The sequence below is a fragment of the Cyanidioschyzon merolae genome, chromosome 16 (genome assembly GCF_000091205.1).
Source record: "Cyanidioschyzon merolae strain 10D DNA, chromosome 16, complete genome".
In the NCBI taxonomy this organism is placed as follows: domain Eukaryota; phylum Rhodophyta; class Bangiophyceae; order Cyanidiales; family Cyanidiaceae; genus Cyanidioschyzon; species Cyanidioschyzon merolae.
In genome coordinates this window covers 331,281-351,497 of record NC_010142.1, presented here as the reverse complement: position 1 = coordinate 351,497, position 20,217 = coordinate 331,281, and the positions used below count along the sequence as shown (strand labels likewise).

The window sequence follows — 20,217 nt, the reverse complement described above, 5'->3', positions numbered from 1 at the left end:
GCGCCACTGCGACTGCGGTTTATTTAGCGAGTCGGTGGCGAGTGCCTTCGACACGCAAACTCGGGTCGCCGCCCGCCGACCCTAACCTGATGCACTCGTCATTTCATACAAATGCGCGGCTCGCAATATTGAATCGCGCATGAGCATCGAACCAGCTTCGGAGCAATGAGCCTCCATGCAGCTGAGAAACCGCCCTCGAAACGCTGATTCCGGGAGTTATAGTGGGACGTATCTGAATTCCCACGTATTCTGCACCGCATGTCCCGGCAAACGGGACTGTCGCAGACCCCATCACGGCAGCGTTTCATCTGCGCGGAATGCTCACGGCATCCATATCAGAATAAAATGGAACATGCACGTCTTGCTAACTTGGGCATACACGCTAATGCTTGGGCCTCTTCCGGTTTTCATGGACAAAACCTTTTGCGTGATTTTTCAAGAATGCTTCCTTTTCCTCGGCCTGAGCTCAGGCATCATGTTTGGCGGTCTCTGCTATCGTTCTGGTTTTGTTTTTATCCGTCGAAGGATGTTGATGACAGCGTTCAAGTCCCGATTTCGCAGCTTCTGGCCATTGGCAACGCAATTCATGCACAAGTGAAAGCTGCGATCCACGCTTCGCTCGCCATTTTCATGTTCTTTGCATGCAGGCTCGATGCGCCCGTCATAGCGATGAAACCAGGATGTGGACGGGTGTGTGTGTGTGTGTGTGCATGGGTCAAACACACAGGCTTCTCCGAGCTTCGCCCTATGGTACGTGAACGCTTGTTATATCGTTCGGTACATGCCCGTGACCTGTGGAGATGGTTCAACCCAATTTCCATCTCCGTTTCTGTGCTCAGTACCGTAAACCTCGATCATGCGGCTCTTCTTGGTCATCCTTTCGGCGAGCACGCTGTCCGCTGCATACACAAGCGCTCGTTGTTCCATTCGATCATTCGACATCTGTCCCCATGCAAGTTGTTCTTCGTCTGTGTGAGCGACTCGCGAAACGTGCGGATTAGCATTACGGTAATCGAGGTTCCTGGATCACTCATGGGCATCGTGTGCACATGTTCCGCCCGCCTGGGACAATGCTCCTGCGGCTTGTGCTACTCAATTCTCTTTTGGTCGCTCATTGGATTATGCACTGATTTCTCCGCTTCCACGGAGACGAACATGAATGGTGCGCGGGTAGAACTTGCGACTGTGGGTGGAAGTCAGCGGGTTCCAAAACTCTTGGTTTGGGCGCATTATCGGTTACCACATGGGAACTGTGGTGCTCTTCGGGTCTCACGGAAACGCAGGTGTAGATGCTCGCTATGTCTGCGTCCAGACCTATGTAGATCGCATTGGAGATCGAGCTGCCGAGACGGCGTCCTCGTGTTGCTGGTTGTTCATACATGTGTTGCCTCTGGTGAGTGGGAATGCGTTTAAGCTCCGAGGCGGTCATGAAGCGCGTAGGAATGTTGCGTTTGATGAGATGGAAACCGCCACCCTATCGGACTCGCTGGAGGGGAACGCATCCACGCACCGTGATGTGAACCTCCCGTTGCTTCGTTTTTCCGCACCATTCGCACCTTTCATTGCACTGCATTGCATTTCGATCCTAAAGCCGTTCATGATTTCCACTGAATCTCCGGGTGAAGAATGCATGGCTTGCTTCGTGCATTCCATGCCGTCGATCAGCGCTTCTTGTTCGACGCTCCTGTTCTCTACTGGGCGTCATCAGAGCGCCTTTGCGAGGACGACTTCCTTCACAGCCCAGCGAAAGAAAAACCTCGAATCGAGCGGCTGGTGCGGGCGGCGCAGGGATACGTTCGTTAACGAGGAATTTCTTCCTTTGAAGCACTCTGGAGCAGCTTTCCAGATTCGGAAATGCCATCACTTTCGTGGGCATGCTCCTCGCAGCCATCATGTCTAACTTATTCTCGGCATCTTCGTCGTCGAGGAATCACGAATGAGGTTTATCACGCTCTCTGTATCGGTCGAGCCAATGGGCTGCGACGAAGTGCCCGGCATGTAGAGTGCCTTCATACCGTGCAGCTGGCGACCGAGTCGTCGCCCTGTCGCTTTTAGGACATCGAATTCTGTACGCGTGTACGGGGATGAAAGCTGACGTTGTCCAAATTCGCCGTTCGTATGTTTTCCTGAGTGCTCCTTTGTGTTATCCAGTCCGCTTTGAGTCATTAAACGAGTCAAGGCTTCGGCATCCGCAAGGTCGCTCAGCCAGGGAGCCGAAACGCTTGCGCCACGAATGACTGCACGGACCGGACAACATGTATCAAGTAGCTGCCCGGTTGGCGTGAGAACAAAAAGGGTATCCGTCACATCAGCGCCTCTGTGAAGTTCCTTACTTTTAAAAGCTCAAACACGCTTGCGAAGCACACGGTCTTGAGCTTGAGGTAAGCTCGATGCTGGAGCTCCGAGGAGACAAGTGCATATCCTGCTGCGCGGACTCCGTTTTCCGGTAAGGGGAAATAAAAAGTACTGAGGCATATCTTTACGACCACAGTGTCGTAGAACAGCGGTGATCCTCACGAAGGAATGCGTTTCGTCTGAGAGTTGCGACGTTCTCTGAGACCGATACATTAGGCTGTTCAAAACGCTCCAGTATTTCTTTTTTTACCAGTACACATTTGTTTCCGCAGCATACCTGGTGTGCTCGGGTTGCGTGCCTCTTTTGATAATCAAGCACGACACGTTTCTGATAAATGCCTCGTTCATCCCTTGTCTACGTGTCTCTTCGGAGATCCACCATTCGCAACCTCCAACCAATTTCGCAAAACAGGTTCCAACTGGTCCGTTGTGCTCAGTCGCGGCGCCATAAGCCCCGAACACAAGTTCGTGTCGAGCAGGAGCCACACCTAGAACACGACCGATCAGTCAATTACTACGCGTGAATCCGTAAGCCCTTCTTGCCGTCATTCGAATGTCGAGAGTGTGCAACTGAGCAAAGTTTGGAACGAATCCAAAGCCAGGAAAACAGCGAGAAGTTTCAGAGCTCCATTCTAGTCTGACGCGGGTGTAGAGACCAGCTTTACCCGAACGCATCAATCGGGAATCGTCCCTACGTAAAGTACATTACTACCACGCAAGAGGGTGTCTCCATAGCGTCGCTTGAGCTCTCCGTTCAAAAATTCCGCAGAATTTTCCAAAACTATGTTCAGATAACCATCTAAACAAACCAGCGTTCCACGGTATTCCGTACCGTTATTGAGTTTCACCACAACTGGACGTCCAAGAACTTTTCGCAGAAAGTGCGTTGGCGTTCGCGTTGCTGGCGCCTGTCCCTCATACTCCCCTGCAGTGGACCCGGGGCCAGAGGCACTTGACTGCTCACCGCTGAGCATCTGCGGCAGTGAGCCAGCAGGGAGCTTTCCTTTAGGGATGCGCTGTTCTGGGTCCCGGTGATTTCCTCCAGAAAACAATTTCCTCGTGTCCTTGTGGCGTCCACAAGCGGTTCAACCAGTTTTCAGAGACTTTATCCCAGGCGGATTCGCCGCTGAAACTGGCCGGTCCTAGGTAACTCTCCACGCGGTGCCTACACAAGTAGAGAAACGTCTGCAGAGCGGGGGCAACAGGGCAGTCACACCGTCTCCTAAGCTATTTGTGGGATGCGTTGGTAAACCTCACGAGGCTTTCTCAAACAAGGAACGCTTCTGGCTTGCAGCAAGTGTGGTCGACGAAACAAAAGCTTTTTCACAACCATGGAGGTTACATTTATGCCCATTCGAAGACGCCTCCCTGCCTTGTTCTGCCCGCCGCCTGCTATCGGTTACTGTTTCATCGGACAAACTCCGAGCATCAGAGGCTGCCCCATGAAGTTTGCTCGCGTCAGCTCCTCGGGTCTCGTCTTCAGCACCGTACACTGTCTGGTATTGATGGCGGCGTAAAGTCCAGGTATACGAACTCTTTACGTTCATTGCCTCTGGTGGAACTCATGAATGCAAGGCTTTCTAGAACTCGTACCCTCTGTGTCACTAACATCTCGCCACCATTTCGTTGGGCAAACAAGCGCTCTCGGATATCTCCTTCTTCTTTGTCACTTGCTCTTCTTCACTCGACGGTCGGCAAGAAGAGGTCTTTTTTCGTTTCCCTTGGTGAATCCGGCAATGACGGCCCTGTGCGTCCGTCGACTTTCACATCCATTCATTTCCCTTGGATTTTTTATTCCTTCCAATGAGAACACTTCCGACAAGTCTGCTATAAACTGCGAAAAAATCATTTGGTTCCATGTACCTGGTTGTGGAACCCAATTGAGATGAAAGAGTGGAACAAGCGCCTCACGGGCCGAAGTGGATGTGCGTTGCCGGGGGCGCCCGACATCCCGCAGTGCAGCAAGCCACCAGCGGTACCGTCAGGCACTCTTCTTAACGTTTCGTACGAGGTTGTTCTCGAAAGTATTCTGTTGCACGTTACCGGACGTTGATACCTGTTTTATCTCTATACACTGTTGAGACTAACCCCTCGAAAATCGCCATGCACGGCAGCGGGCCGTGCCCTGAAGCAGAAACGCCGGACTCGGGCCTGGACTCAAAGGCTTCGCAGTATGACACCAGCAGAGGAGACGCCACGTCTGAAATGTTTTCAGCAGCGAGGACACCCGCTACTTCAGCATCAACCGTTTTCGAACTTTACACCCTCATGGGACTGCAGGGATGGCTGGAGAACCCCTTGCAGCCTACCACGAAGCGGGAGCGGGCACAGCGTTTCCGTTTCCAGCCTTTCGCAGCGGAGACCGCGGCGGCAGGGACAGATGTTGTGAGCGACGAGCAGCAACCGAGCGAAGATCCACTGAAAATTAATTGGAGCGAAGGTCTGGCACGCGAGTGGCTGCAGATTGGACTGGATGGCCGGCACTGGCGCGTCCGCCAGTTCGGTGACTGGTACCGGCGCTGGAAAGACCAGGAATTGCCCTATCTGGCGGCATACGGCCACGTGGGTCCTTTTGAAAGGAACGCTATTGGTGACGCTTCAACCGCGGCAGAGTTTGCATCTGAGCAAACTTATCCCGGGAATGATGATGAGGTCATGGCGGACTCCAGCGAGGAAGCGCCAACGAGTGCTCGACACCGTCGTCATCGTCGACAGCGTCCAAGCTGTCGCGTCATCGAGATAGGTCGTGCACGAGCAGCCAGCGTAGGCCATAAGCGCCCCGGAGTGGAGGCAACCGCGTCTGTGCCGGAGATCAGCTTTCCATCTCACTGGTCCAGTACCGACAAGGCCGTCGGCGTCGATCTGGAGAAGCATACCGATCGGCCGAGACGAGCGTACTACGTTGGACCTGGTAAGCTGGATACGGACGCTGCTGCTGTGCGCGCGAATGTGCCTGTCCCCACCGAGGCTTGCATCTACTACTATGAAATGACGGTGGTATCGGCGGGTGCTGAGGGCTTTATCGGCCTAGGACTGTGTGCGGGCGATGTTGCCCTGGAACGTCTCCCCGGATGGGAAAAGAACAGCATCGGCTATCATGGCGACGACGGGCATATTTTTCGCGACTCGGGAGTAGGGTCTCCGTATGGACCCACTTACTCGACTGGCGATACCGTAGGGTGTTGCTGGAACTGCATCACGGGTGACGTGTTTTTCACCAAGGAAGGTGTCCGACTGAAGCGTGCCTTTCGGAACGTGCGACCGACCCGTCTCCGGCGTGGTGTTGCCTCCATACCCGGTGAACGGCGAGCAGGCAACGGCGGCGCCCGTAGTGGTAGTAGCAATAGTAGCAGCAGCAGTAGCGGTGGCGATGGCGGCGCTGGCACGAGCGGTGCGTCACACCTTCCGTGGGCTGCGGGAGCAACGCGATCCCCACAGTGGCTCTCAAGCTACGAGGGCTGGTATCCGGTCGTGGGGATGCGTACCGTTGGCGAAATCGTTGAGGCAAACTTTGGACAGAAGCCGTTTCGTTTCGATATCGAACCCTATGTGCGCGAGGAGGTTGAAATGTTCCTTGACTCGATCGTGGCCGCTACAGCGGACAATGACGATGAGGACGAGCATTCGAGCGTCCTTCATGAGCAATGCGCTCTGCAGAATGTGGTGCTAGACTATCTGCTTACGGAGGGATATGTGGAAACAGCACGCGCATTTGCCAAAACTGTGTTTCCCCTTGAGCGCTTGGTGTCACAAGGGGATGTACACGCAGCGCCCGAAATGGATCCGCCGCGTTCTTCGCCGCGTCATCAGCTGCGACAGCAAAAACTTCCACAGGCGCTTTCGGATGCCAGCATTCGTGCATCCATTATGGACTATATTCTACGAGGTGAGATCGAGCAAGCACGGTCACTGGGCGCCGAGCACTATCCGCGATTCTTCCAATCGCCGGCATCGTTGGGCGACTGCAGTGGGCCCGCCTCAGAAACGGCACTAGATCAACAACTCGCCGCGATACTACTTCGGTGTCAAGAGTTTCGCGAGGTGCTCGCACACCAAAGCGAGCGCAGCAGCGAATCTTACTCTGTTTTCCAGTACGCATGTGGGCATCTCTGGCCGCTTCTTCTTGAGTGTGCAGGCACTGCTGCCGGCAAGTCTGCACTCTGCAGCGGTCCAGCCGAAGCGCAACGGGATGCCTCTCAGCCCCCGCTCGGAAAACATGGTCGAAAGTCAGCACCTGGAAATAAGGCCCCTGCGCAAACGAGCAACCGTACGGAAGAGCACCGGCAGCTGGTCCAGCTCCTCCTTCTCCACCATCTCATTCTGGTGACGCACGCAGATGCTGCAGTGCTTGCTCCTGCGTCACTCCAGCGGTGGCGTCTCCTGGTGGCCGCAGCCGTGAACCGGGCGCTGGTACTGGAGCGCCCCTGCCGCGCCCGACCGGCTGGATCTTCTCTGGAGGCGCCTTCTCTCCTGGCTCGAATGCTGCAGCATTTGTCTACCGTCATGGAGATGGCGGTGGAGCACGGAGCCGGCTATCTGTCGCTAATTCAAACGAACCATCTTCTCTGAGCGATCTCATGGTGCGCAATGCATTCATCTCGACATCTCATGCGGGGAGTTGCCGTGCACTGCTTCCAACGAGATGCAAGCTCCGCTGGGTATTTCGCTAGTGTCGGGGATACGAGTTCCTCGACGTGACTGTTTCGCGAAATCGCTCCAAAGATGCTATCGCTGGGAGCACGAGATCGACATAACAGCACTGTACTTGTTTTCAAGATTTGTCTCGGTGATAAAGCGCCGATACGCGTTTCGAGTTTCGCAGAACACGAGTACTTGCTAGGGTAGCACGCACTGGACCCGCTTCGTGTCGCGTGAAGCAGTGAAACGGGAGCACTTTGCGACTTGTGCACTCTGATGCTGTTGACGCGAAACCTACTGGCATCTGCGTTTCATAGAAGGGCGGAGCATGATCACGGAGCGATGCCGCGCCTAGCTCTGGGGTTCACTGACCATAGTCATCGCGATGATCATCGGTGAAACCCGGAGGACCAGTAGCAGCACGTCCTCATTGTTTCCGTTCTTTTTCCTCGAAAGTAGTCAACTAGAGGTACAAATCCTGTAAATGGGAGAAAGGTCGCAGAAGGACTTTATGCGGTGAATTTTCGTTCGCTAAAAACGGCATTGTTTCGACAAGTCAGTCATAGTTCGGTCAGCAGGTGGTAGACGAATCGCACTCCTCCTGGTCCTTTCGCTGAACGTCATGCGCCGAAAACAAGCACTGATCAAGCTCTTTCGGTATGACTCGGCCCTGGTCAATCGATTCCACCCGTTGCATTCACCATGCGATCCTGCCGAAAGATTGATAGGATTTGTGAAGTCTTCGTAACGTTGGTACGAATGGTGATCAGGAGGCATGAAGGGACTCTGAAAACTGCGAGTCTTTATTCGGATCCTGTTCCGCGATGAACAGCACAGTGTCGATGTCGTCGTGTACTGCGAACGCAGGGAACATTCGAGATGAGTATTCGTCTCAGTGGATCACACTTTCCGTCTACCCAGTGCATCTGAACCTCTAGGACAAAAACGAATATACAGCATAGCGACCAAATCTATGCGACTCCACCAGGTATTGGAGATGGGGAAAAGGAGCCGATGTCCTCCAACAGCAATGAAGCATTTGATCAAAGTTTGCGGAGGGCACAGGTGCAGCTCGGTCAAGGATTCGCGTTTACGGGGAGGACATGACAAGAGGTATACAGAGACCATGGAGAACGACTAAATGTCAATCTGAATGCACATTGTATAGCCAAGAAGCGAGTCGAACCACGAGATGCATTTTCAACTGTCCAAAAGCAACTGAAATGAAAGACTTGATTCCGGGCATGAATTCGTGGTACCAGGGCGTCATAGACGTCGCCGTACCTCCAAGTCAAGAGCACGCGGCCAAAGGCCTGAACGGAAAGCAGATGAATCTGATGAGCTTTTCCCTGGCTCGGTATGTTCGTGAGTCGAGCACAATGATCACGACGAGGTATATCATCAACTGGAATGACGACGTTACCAGAACCCCGATCTCGACGCTCTCAGTCATGTATGGAGCAGAGGACAATGATTCGTACGTTTCATTCGGTGCGTGTATGAGCATCCAAAGCGCTTATGCGGAAAAGCTTTGTCGGGAGCACATGAGACCACGCTGAGGCCACTAATGCTTACGGTGCTATGCAGGCTCGAGGCGTGCATTCCCGTACCTGTTCAATGAGATGGAAAATGAAACGGCCGATGCGTTTCGTCATTTGGTGTTAGCTATGGTGCTGGACAGGCTGCAGCGCGCAAAGGCTACACTCGTCATCCTTCGACGAGAGCGTATAACGAGTGCACGAGTCGACGCTGTACGATTCCCATCGACGAGTTGAGAACGACATGCACGCTTCACGAGCACGGTTGTGCGCTGAATCAGGTACAAAAGTTGAGCTTGATGCAGAGCTGGATGCACCAGGTAGAGAACCGTAGGCGGATCGAACGTCAGCTTTCAATGCAATTGAAGATCAGAGGCTTGCTGTGGTGTGCATTCACCAGATAGAATGCGCGCAAGCACATGCTGCACTGCGACTTGAACCTCCCGAGAAGCATCCATATCTAAGTCGTGCTCCTGTGGCATCGGGTGCCTTTATATCAAGCGAAGTCTCGAGCAAATCCTTCAGCACTCGTTGTGAGCATGGTGCCGGAACGCTGCCCACTTCCGAAGCAAGGAAATCAGTGGACAGCAGCGAGGCCGCGACCGCATATTCCCGCCCGTGACCGCGCACTGGCACGGTACGGTCCAGCAATGCCGGAACGGCTGGCGTGTCCTACATGTACATCGGGAACGGCTTCCCTTGGGGATTGGTGCGCAAAATTGTAATTCCATCATTCAACATGAATCAGTATACCAGCGTCACGATGATTAGCATCATCGCCGTTGACAATGCTGCCCGGTGCACTGCTCGGACACGGTATCTCGCAGATGTCCAGCAGACTGAACAAGGCGTCGCATCGAGATCCCCTGCGACGCTCGCTCAAGTACGTCGAAAGGCGCCCACAAGCCACGCTGCTCGCGGCATTCAACCTGTTTACCTAAGCAGTCGAATGTGGTGCCTAGTGCATCTTCATGGTGAAGGATGGTAAATCGAGCAAGTCGATGAACGGGTGTTTCTCAGCCCGAGCGCGTTGTGCTGGATCGTTGTAGCCCCAGGTTGCCAGATGATAGGTGACGGGTGCGCCTAACAGGGATATCGTCGCTGCCTCCAGCGTCTCGAGACGGTCCTCTACGAGGTGTACAACTACCTTTCGTTGGCTATCTTGGCTCCGTTCTTCCTCTTTTCGCAGGATCTCTTTAATTGTTGCGATTTTGGTCATCTTTCGGTCCATGCCATACACGTTTGCCGGCGGGATACGGCCTGGACGAATACCGGCATGCTCGAGAATCAGCTTGACAAAGCGCTCTTGTTTGGTGGTAACGATATAGACCGGCTGCTGGCTCATGTTCAGCGCGTCCGCCACACCTGGGTAAATAGGGTTCATCGAGAGCCACGTTGACTTGTCTCGAGCGATCCACGCATCCCGGATAGTGCCAAAAAGTTCAATTAAGAAACTGGGTTGAATGTTCCAGTCCCGTAAGAGCCGGTCGTGCAGTACAGACTTCCAGTTGGCGGCGATCTCACCGACTGTCAGCGGACGAGGGCGTCGCTCTGCTCGCTCAGATACGAGCCGCTCCTCAATCAGCATCCGTACCAGAAGAATGCTCTCGTAGCCAGTCTCTATGTATGGACGGAGTTTCCGCATTTTATCTAACAACCAAGCAGGCGGGACGGCCTGCCAGATGTTTTCTGAAATTGTTGGTATCCGCGCTGTTTCAGCTGCTGCCGCTGCCGGCGAAGGGTCCTCTGCTCCGAGCCCGGGGTTTGTAGCGATCTTTCCCGGGGATTCGCCTCGTTCCGTGAAGCTCGCGCTCCGAGAGCTATCGTGTCCGGTCCAGCGCGGCGCCTCGAGCTGAGCGGGGAACGCCACCAGCGCAGCGTAGTAAGCGCACCGACTGAGCTCTTCTACGGAGTCGCAGAGGACTCCATCAAAGTCCAAAGCGTACACCGAGGTGGCACCTGCCGGAGCTTCGCCAAAGCGTGCAGCCCGGCCGGACGAGAACATGAGCAACGGTTCCGAGAAGCGTTTCGCACTATACGTCGCAGGCTTCTGGTCGATACGAGTGTGCTGCTCTCCGAACACCGTTTCTGTAGCTTCTGCGGAAACAGGTGTCGCCACAAGCCGCGGCCGTCGTCAGCGCCAGCAGCCGAGTCCCAGTGCTTCAAAGGCAGCCGCTGAAGCAGGAGAGCGTTCCCGGTGCTACCAATGCCCGCAATAAGGCCGATACAATGACGAGCTGTGCCTGGAGAGGCACCCGCGCCGGTGCCTCTACCGGCGCACGCGGCTGCACAGGCGCCCGCAGGCAGCGAGCACAGCGGGCGCGCGGATCGATTCCCGGCCGTGGCGCTGCGCACGTCGAGGTCGTGTGTGCACATCCGCGACCCGGGGCCGCGATCCTCGCAGGCATGCACCGCAGCCGTGCTGTCGTCGACAGTCGTTCGCTGGAGGCGTGGTATCATCGAGGTCACCGGATGCATTATGCTTCGGTTTCTGAGAGGAAAACTGGTCTCGGGATTGATAGAAAGCAGCAGCGTCTGTGAAGGAGCTGGCGATGCTTCCCCGGTTACGAATCGCAACCGTGCATCCGGAGGAATCTGGTTCGATGCATCGCTCGCATGCTATGAAATAAAGTATGGTAAGCGCCAGCCGGCTGCGATGAATCCACGTGACTGAAAGATGGCGACGACAATGGTGCACTGAAAAATCGATCCCAGCGTCCTTCGGTGCCGCCAAATATCCATTGCGTGCTCCAGAGAATACCTTCAGTCATTTAGGGATGCACTCAGAACCAGCGCTTGGCGCAGGCAGTTTCTCCGACGCAAACTCTAGATCACTCTCTGTCAAATTTTCCATCGACGGGAATAGGCAGCATGACTTACCGCTGTGCGGTGATGGATGCAGCGCGCAGGCTCACACACGCGTCGAGGCTCAATAGCGGCGCTGTTGGGCACCGCTCGAATGGCGATTCGCGGGAACACGACGCATGCGTGCTGCCGCTACACATCCGATGAGCGCTGCGTGCCGGGGGCGAATCGCGTGCGAGGTGGCTCAGATCCACGATAAACGCGTTACGGACAAGCGACGCACCGCAAGAGCCCGAAGCGTTGACAAGGACCAGATACAGATTTCGGATGCTAGGGCTGAGCCCCGCATTACCCATTGTGACTGTGCTGGTGCATCCAGCCAGACCAGTGCTCGTTTGAAAGAAACATACGCCAATGCTAGCAGTGCGCATTCGCAATCCAAGTTGACCCGTGGTCAAGCAGCATGACGCACTTGCTGATCACACGACGCGCGCTAGATTTCAGTGAGCAGTCGATGGCGAGTAGCAGACATCTTGTTGGACGCTGCCACGCTGGGCTGATCCTTTCTGGCATTTCCCCTTGAAAATCCGTGGACAGTTCCTTGTAGGACAGAGACGCTGGCATGCGCTCTGTCGACGCAGCCGAGCAGCCGGGCGCATCCGCGGGAAAGACGATCGCGCCCCGCGATCCGTGACGCCCCCGAAAAAAACGCGGCGACGGCCGCTGCCATCGGTAATGTCGAGGATGGGCCCCCCGCCCCGCTCCCGGATACGTTCGATGCGAGGCCCCGGTTGCTACATTTCACCATCATTCGCACCGCGGCTAGACGGGTCTGCAGCGCGCTCAAAACTCGGAAGCAAAGGCCGTGCTGCGTGCGTGTTCTGGGATACCTTCGATAGCGCGTTCGGGGCATCGCCTTCACTCGTCGATGGCGGTGTCAGGGGCGATCCCACGAACGGCATCGCCTGCAGTTTTCGCGGGGCACTTCCCAGAGCGCCCCGAATTTGACGCTCGCGAACGCTGGTCGGTGCACGCCCACGTCGCCGCGGGATCCGCTGACTGCACTGAACCAGATGCGCTGGCCTCTGAGCCCCGGTGCGTTTCCAGTACTTGCCGCAGGCATTGCACAACCTTCGCGTACGATCGTTCTCCATTAAATACCAGTTCGGTGACTTGGAAACACCACAGTGGTAGCACTGACGGCCGTCAGAGCGCGCGTCGTGTCCACGAACGCAATGTGCATCGCTGCGGCTGTCGTCCGCGGTAGCATCCCGCCCTGGGATGCACAACGGCGACTTTGTAACCGTCGTCGTTGCCGCTGTCGAAGCGGTTGTCTGTGGCCATTCGAGGGTTTCCAGCGGAACCACAGTGTCGGTGCTGGTTGCGGACTGCACATCCGGCTCGTCCGTCGTGCATTCCTGGTGATCGAGCGCAATCGTATTATCAGGGATATACCTATCAGGGTGCGGGGGAAAGTATGCGGACAGCGGCGGCAAACGAACTCGGCTCTGGAGCTGGCTCGGTGCTCCACAAGCAACTGCGAAACTCCCCCGCCACGACAGCGGATATGCAAGGCACGGCTCCCAGAGCGGTTGCAGACTCGTCGGACCCGCGAACGACGTCGGTAGCCACCAGCCACCCCAACACGTCCAGCGCTGCACGTTCTGCACTGCAGGGCAGTTTTTTTGAATGGGGTATACCCGAACAGAGCGTGAGCTGGGTTCCCGTCGGTACGGTTCACAGGGAACGTGCCAAGACATCCCGGAGGCCGTTCGACCGTAGGTTCCACAAACTACTATCGAATAAAAACCGTTAAACTACTTCTTTCTAGCTATATCCACACGAAGTTGGAATCAACTCTACAAACAAGCTGTGTTTAGTTCTCCACAGGGACATTGAGCGCGCCGAAACGGATCAATTGCGCAGGAGACGCGTGCTCCAGTTGCTGCGCGCCCTCGAACGCATGGATCGCGTCGGATGGAAAACATGACCCCATTTGGCGCCAAGCACCGGGGCACAGTTCGCGCCGGCACATGCGTGCAGCGCACGTGAGACGTACATTGCATCCATCCCCGTGCGGCCCGTGTGTGCGCGCCCAGCGAAGGATACGACGCACATCCTGGTGTGCAGATGTAACGCGTTTCGACCTGGGGTTTACGGGGTGCGCCCGAGCTGACTATGCACTCGCTGCGACCACAAGAGACATCCAAACAGGGATTCCGACGGCAGTGGACGCGACATCAACGGGTCGCATGCAACGCCGTTGAAACGGGGTGGTGCTGTCCCCTTGGAATGTCACGCCGAGTTTGTGACATCCCGCCAAGTGGCAGAATCTCGGATCCGAGCGACCCCAGCGCTGCCGCTGACGCAAGGCGCGCGGCGTCGCTGCTGCCCCAGTTTCGCAGCGTTGGACAGCGCATTCGCAGGCGGCAGCGCAAGTTCGCGGGTGCATGCACGCTTCGTGAATGCTCTGACCGATGAGGCTGTGGCATCTCGAACGCGACGCTTTCGACATGCGAACGAGGATGCACGCTCCGATGGAGGTTGGACCCGGTTGCCTTCTCACCTAATGACCGGTTGCGTGTCTCAACTGATACGCAGTGACTGCTGGTGCTTGCGTCCTAACGAGTAGCTCGTGTCAGTGCTTTCGTGATCCGCGACAATTCGAACTTTTTTTTGCTCGGACTGCCCGGAATGCCGGACGGGTTGCTAGCGGCCAAACGCGATACTCGCACGCCAATGTTCGGCCTCGGATGCAGCGCCCATACCTGGCGTCTGAGCAGGGCCAACCCTGGAGTGCGTCTCTACGAGAACAACTGGTTCCAGTGGTTCATGCACCGCGTCGGTGCGATGCTCCATGGAGAGCGCGCTACAAACAGCTGATTCTCGGGCGTCGATACATCACGATATGAAGCGACGTGCCTGAACTCGAATCCGCTATTTGGCGGGTTCATATTGCAAGCGCAGGGGTTAAACTGAGCGTACAGCGCACAGGGTTGGAATGCGGCAGACGGGTTTCCGCTTCACAGATGTGCCCTGACGGAGCCGCGACCGGCGAGTTCGAGGCATCCGTCATCCGGCATCCGGCCGCCTGGGTGTATGCGGCTCTCGGCGGCCGAGTATTCACCAGTGCAACCGAGCCTTGACGCATCTTCAGCGATATATGCGACGCGAGCTTGGAAACCGGCAGTCTGTGGGTCTGGCCTGCTCGAGTCACTGGCGCTCTTTGCGAGTGCAAACCTTGAACGACGCTCTTGTGTAGCTCAGCGTGGTATCGAGAGAGCAAGGTGGGCGGGTAGCTATCTTGGTGCCAAGGTCCAGGCCCCTACCAGAACCGGGTTCCAAGGATGCCACACAGCATCACGAATGCGCTATACCGGTGTCGTTGGACAATATGCGCACTGGAGGCATTGTATGTGCTGCACAGCGTTATCACGAAAGCGATGCCGCTCTGACACCGACAACCGGGTGGATCAGACGACAGCGGATCGAGTGACAGCGCAGTCCACGCTGGACATTTGCGGTGCATCCAGTGTTCTTCCAGGGAAAACTCCGCGAACACACTCTTGATCGTTGAAAAGCTTGCTTCCGCGCATGCGTCTCAAGCCGAAAGCTGCTATGATGTTAGCCACAGTATCCAGGGTTCGAAGCTGGTCTTCCAGTTATTAATGATACGAAGGCGTGAAGCAGTTCCTTTAGTTTGCTTGCGTTTCTTGCCAGGCTGCGAATACATCACGCTATACCAGTGACCTCATCTCTTGCCGATTGTGATTTCCATGGACTCGACAGTCGTGCATGACAAAAATTCTCGTTTCGTTCTGGTGCTAGCACCATCGACAGTAACCAACCGCTCACGCTTGAGTGCTCTTGCCGTGGCTGTGCCCCCGTGATCCACTTCGCAGCGTACGCACGCTGCACGCGGGGCCTCGCACGGACACCCCCCGAGGGTGCGCTTGCGGTGAAACTGCCCCGTATTCACACAGCGCAAGTGATAGCGGGTTTGGTGCTCCAAAGAAGGAGAGCGGCAGCATCAGCACCGCTCAAGGCACAAGAATGATGCAACCTCGATTCGCCGGGGAGATCCCGAACTGGCACGTATCGAACGCAAGGGCGTCCGTGTGGTGCTGGATTCTCACTGATGCAGAGCGATAGCATCCCGCACATCCAGGTATATCGGTTTATATCCCTGGATCCCGCACCAGCAACAGGAAACGGCTTCCATGTGCATTCGTTTCTGTGCACCGATCCCCCGGAACATTTCGCACATCAGGTATACCCGTTTCTATGCATCGATCCTTCGCCAGGCACGGAAAGCGACTCGCCAGCATCGCCAAAGATTTCGTCGCTGCAGCGCGCGATCCATTCAACGTCCACATTTGTGCAGTTCTCTTCCAGACGCGCTGTTCCGAGCACGCGCCAAGGGCGCACGTCGTGCCGCAGTTGCTAAGCAATCCTTCCTTCCTTCCTTCGTTCGTTCGTTCGTTCGTTGTGTTGTATGGTAGCATATGCCTTCAGAACGACCGCTAAAGCGACGGCGGAGTAGAGTTGGCACAGCCGAGCCTGAAAATATTGCTAACAATGGCGATGACTGCGCAGCGCCTGAGCGGCGAGCTGTAAATCAACACCTGCGGGGTCCGAGCTCTCCGACTCAGAAACAGAAGCGGTCGGCAGAAAGCGCAAACTTGGCTGGCGATGTGGTAGCTCTGGCGTCCTCGCCACTGCAAGAGGCGGTGTCCACGCGGCATCCTTCCCTAGCGCCTCGAGTGTTTGGCGCACGTTACCGTTGTAACTACTGTTCACGTGACATCTCAAACTGCACGCGCATCACATGTGCAGTGTGTCCGGACTTTGATCTCTGTATCAGCTGCTTCTCGGTAGGAGCGAGCGTATATCCCCACGAGGCGTCTCATCCGTATCGTGTCGTTGAGTACGTGAGTAGACCGGTGTTCTCAACGGAGTGGAGCGCGGAAGAGGAGCTGCGGTTGCTGGAGGGTCTCGAGATGTATGGCCCCGGTAACTTCCAGCTCGCGGCAGAATACGTTGGAACCAAGTCGAAAATCAAGTGCGAGCAACATTATTTGGAAGTATACTTGGACGCGGTCGATACCGCCCCGCTGCCGAATCCAGAGCGGATTCTCTCGGAGACGCGAGCACCGCATCCATCACTGCCGCCTGGCACTGCACGGTCTGCTGCGGTCGCGCGGGAGCTTGCGCTCACTGCTGCTGCGGCAGCCAGCCTGAACCCAGCGCTGGCTCGCCTAATACACGCGTATCCGGTCACTGGTGATGCGAAAACAACTGCTGCGGACAACTCGAGAACCTCGAAAGCGTCGCGTTTTCCAGAAGCCAGCGTTGCCACTGGCGAATTGGACCATGCGGCGGCGTCGCTGTCGTCACCTGCTACTTCACAAAGCGATGGAATTCAGACACCGAAAGCGTCGAACGATGCCAGGTCACAAGACGGCAGTCAGGGCATGGTGAAAGGGCCAACTTCGGGTGACTCTCCGGAAACAGTGACGTGCGATGCCAGTTGGCCGCAGGGCTTGTCGGACGATACACCAGAGGTACGGATTTCTCCGCCGGGTCGCCCGAGAAAAGGTGATATAGCGGGCTATATGCCGAAACGCCAGGATTACGATGTGGAGCCGTTCCAGAACGACGCGGAGCTACTCATTGCTGACATGTATATCACTGATGAGGATACGGCGGAGGAGAGAGAACTTAAGCTGCGCATTTTAGAAATCTATTCTTTCTGGTTGGACGAGCGGTCGAAACGCAAGACCGTCGTTGAGCAGCGCGGTTTCACGGATCTTCCAGCCGCACGTGCTCGTGAGCGGGCAAAGTCCCCTCTCGAACGACGGGTGGGCAGGCTTCTTTTGCCGTTCGTACGCCTTACCATTGGCCAAGGATTACAGTTCGACGAGTTCGCACAACGCTTGGTCACGGAGGTGTGTCTTGCTCGCGAAGTTACAGAAATCTGGGAGGCGCTGCGCTCTGGCGTCCGGGACTTGAGCGAGTTTGAGCACTGGAAACGCGAACGTCTTTTGCGGGAGCGGTTGCACACAACGCCATTCCCTGTCGACGTGGCAGAGCCGCCGGTTCGTCCTGCTGAATCAACAGGTGCGCTGGTGAGCAACACATTCCAGATCGTGCCAGAGAGCGCGGCGCCCCGCAGACGTCGCGGTCGACCGGTACGGATTCGCACCGAGGAGGCCGCGCCTGGAGCTGCAGTTGTGCTGTCGAACGCCGAGCATCGATCAGGCCTCTCGACCAGTGATCGCAGAACGCCCACTGTGACAACTTTAACAACCGGTACCCAGGCTTTGGCGATGCGGGTATTGCAGAGTGAATCCGCTGCCGAGGTTACGAGCTGGTCGAGTATCGTGCATCGACAGCAAACGCCCCAGCCTCGGGGTGCAGCGCCCTTGTCGGGTAGCAGCGATTCGTCGCCCACACCCAATCTCCTGTTCGTCGATAACTGGCCGAGCGCAAAACGTTTGAGCCCCCTCGAAAAGGAGCTCTGTGCTATTCTGCGTCTGGTACCGGATCGTTTTCTCGAAATTCGCACGGTGATCGCAAAGCATTGGAAGGAGATGTCCGAACAGAGCGTCGGCAGCGCGCATGCGGGCGGAGCTCAAGATCCGCTGCCTGCTATGCGACTTGCGCTTGATTTGCGACCGCGAACGGGTGCTGCAACGCAGCACCAGCAGCACCAGCAGCACCAGCAGCACCATGCACCAGGGACGCCATCATCCGGTCGTAGTGAAACGCTGGCGGAAATGCAGCCCGTTGCCACCGAGCGGATGCGTTCAAACGAACAAGCATCGTCGGGCTCGTCGCAGCCGGCGGATATGCACATCAGCGGCCGCGAATCGCGTACTCCTCGGCCATACACGAGGCATGAGCGTGAACGTCATCACCGCCGCAAAGCGAGCGGCCAATGACGGTGCGTATTCCAAGTGCGTGGACGCCTAGGAGAATCCCTTTGACCAGGCGCGAGCCCAAGCGGACGCACCTTGACCTAAAATCCGAAGCAACGCCACAATCTCCGACTGCGATCGACTGGAAAGGTTCTGGTTTGGCCTCCACCAGACAGTCATGAAAGCTGAGTCATCAGCAAGCTGCCGTTGCGCGAAATTCCAGGTTTCCGAATCCTGAAACGAGTCTGAGGTTGCATTTTGTTCGAGCATCGTTGTGTCTGGCAGGGTAGCGATCCAGTAAAGCTCCGTTGTCTGGAGTAGCGACGCAACAGCAGCACGCCGCCAGTACCATTGCATATCCGCAGAGCGATCGCCCGCGAACCAGGCGAGCTCATCGACGGCTTTCGTGAGAACCCCGAGCCCTTGACTCCAGCTGTTCGGTTGCAGTTGCAAGGCGAGAGCCTGTGGCCAGAAACGCCTGTACGGCGCACGGAGACGAAAGATCGTCTGAAGGAAGGACAGCAGGCGGGCTCGCGTCCATGCATATTCCGGAACCTGTGTTGACGGAGCACGAGCAAGCGCCGCTACTGTGGAATCGACGAGCCGCCAGTCACCCTTTTCAAGGAGCAGGACCCGCGCGGTTCGCAGTTCGTGTTCACGCCACCATTCGACGAGCTCCACAGGGCCTCGATCGAAACGAGCAACCCATGCAGGCGACAGTCCGACATCCTCGGCCGCTGCTTGCAGTGCCTCCAGGGAGAAACCTCGAGTTGGCACGTGGTCTAGAGTGCAGCGCTCCAGGAACGCAGCCTTGGTGACGGGAGAGTCCCCGGCGGCTTCGCTGTGCGTCTGAGTCGCAAACCGAGCTTTCGCTCCAATCGGGCGAAAAAGGTCACTCCTGTGTGCAATATGCTTCCGTGACGGTACAAGCAGCGCTCCTACCTTGAAAGCCTTCGTGGTTAACCGCAGCGTCTCCATGAAGAAGGACAACGCGGTCATTCTTGTACCTGCCAAGGGACAGCTGCGCTGCGCTGGTGCCGCGGAAGCGCCTCCTCTGGACCCGTGCCGGATTCCTATTTCGATGCCAAAAAGTTTCCACGGACTATGGATCCCGGATTGCGAGATGGGAATTGGCAATCGGGGAAGCGTCCGCCATGCTGCACCCTACCTCCAAGTTCCATTACTTATACATGCTTTCGAACGTTCTGGTCGTTTCATTCGTTCTCTCATGCGCCGCTTGCCGGCCGTGAGCACCCGGAATAGCCCCTCTACCGATGGTTCAGATGTATCACGGAAACAGAACATATTTACCACACTACCGGGGGCGTCGGCTCGGGGAATACTACACGTGATACGGAATCGGGGCTAATTGTCTTTCTGGGAGCCTGCAATTTGTACAGATAGACATACGGTTTGCGGCAGCGCGAAGCGATATACTAGGAGATAACTGCAAGCCGGGCGACGCCCAGACGCTGCCTGAGCACCCTTAATGCCGGAATAAACCGCTTCGGGGATGAGTTGGTCAGATATCACTAAAGCACCTGGCACTGGGGTGGCGAAGGGGAAGCCATGAAGCACGAACCCCCGGAGACTCGTCCGGCTCGCTGGACCTTTCGCCTGGAAGGTAAGCTTTCGACGATCTGGCAACATTTGCCCTTTTAACGTTTACTGTAGAGTGGGAATGAAATTGTCATCTCATTGCTAGTCAGTAGCTAGTCTCTGTTCTTTGCTGCATATAGTGCGGTCGAGATGCGCACCTCCATTACCGGCAGGCATGAGGTACGACGCGCATCTCGCCGTTGAAGGGAAACGCAATCCTGACCATTCGTTGACTTGTTGTTTTAACGTAAAACGTGTATTTGCATTGGAATCGTAGCGAAATATATTACTTCATCTCAGTCGTGTTTCAACGCTCTAATGAGTGTATTCGGTTGATTTTTCGCAGTTAATAACAGAAGCGT

The 20,217-nt window shown here is 56.1% G+C and overlaps 7 protein-coding genes across 7 annotated transcripts; 3 read left to right on the top strand and 4 right to left on the bottom strand.

Annotated features, from left to right (window-relative positions):
• Positions 1-258: 258 nt before the first annotated feature.
• On the top strand, positions 259-1,413 carry CYME_CMP139C (hypothetical protein; the record flags this gene model as incomplete). The annotated part of the gene is made up of 1 exon (XM_005537757.1): positions 259-1,413. One exon carries the CDS (start codon positions 259-261, stop codon positions 1,411-1,413), a length of 1,155 nt encoding a protein of 384 aa, XP_005537814.1.
• Positions 1,414-3,029: 1,616 nt separating this feature from the next.
• On the bottom strand, positions 3,030-3,329 carry CYME_CMP138C (U6 snRNA-associated Sm-like protein LSm6; the record flags this gene model as incomplete). Its single annotated transcript, XM_005537756.1, has 1 exon — positions 3,030-3,329. One exon carries the CDS (start codon positions 3,327-3,329, stop codon positions 3,030-3,032), a length of 300 nt encoding a protein of 99 aa, XP_005537813.1.
• Positions 3,330-4,458: 1,129 nt separating this feature from the next.
• On the top strand, positions 4,459-6,924 carry CYME_CMP137C (similar to RAN binding protein; the record flags this gene model as incomplete). Its single annotated transcript, XM_005537755.1, has 1 exon — positions 4,459-6,924. One exon carries the CDS (start codon positions 4,459-4,461, stop codon positions 6,922-6,924), a length of 2,466 nt encoding a protein of 821 aa, XP_005537812.1.
• Positions 6,925-9,489: 2,565 nt separating this feature from the next.
• Positions 9,490-10,536, bottom strand: CYME_CMP136C (hypothetical protein, conserved; the record flags this gene model as incomplete). Its single annotated transcript, XM_005537754.1, has 1 exon — positions 9,490-10,536. One exon carries the CDS (start codon positions 10,534-10,536, stop codon positions 9,490-9,492), a length of 1,047 nt encoding a protein of 348 aa, XP_005537811.1.
• Positions 10,537-12,130: 1,594 nt separating this feature from the next.
• On the bottom strand, positions 12,131-13,096 carry CYME_CMP135C (hypothetical protein; the record flags this gene model as incomplete). The annotated part of the gene is made up of 1 exon (XM_005537753.1): positions 12,131-13,096. One exon carries the CDS (start codon positions 13,094-13,096, stop codon positions 12,131-12,133), a length of 966 nt encoding a protein of 321 aa, XP_005537810.1.
• A 2,745-nt stretch (positions 13,097-15,841) lies between these two features.
• On the top strand, positions 15,842-18,280 carry CYME_CMP134C (similar to transcriptional adaptor like protein; the record flags this gene model as incomplete). Its single annotated transcript, XM_005537752.1, has 1 exon — positions 15,842-18,280. The coding sequence occupies one exon, from the start codon at positions 15,842-15,844 to the stop codon at positions 18,278-18,280; it is 2,439 nt and encodes an 812-aa protein (XP_005537809.1).
• A 27-nt stretch (positions 18,281-18,307) lies between these two features.
• Positions 18,308-19,234, bottom strand: CYME_CMP133C (hypothetical protein, conserved; the record flags this gene model as incomplete). Its single annotated transcript, XM_005537751.1, has 1 exon — positions 18,308-19,234. One exon carries the CDS (start codon positions 19,232-19,234, stop codon positions 18,308-18,310), a length of 927 nt encoding a protein of 308 aa, XP_005537808.1.
• Between the last annotated feature and the right edge of the window lie 983 nt (positions 19,235-20,217).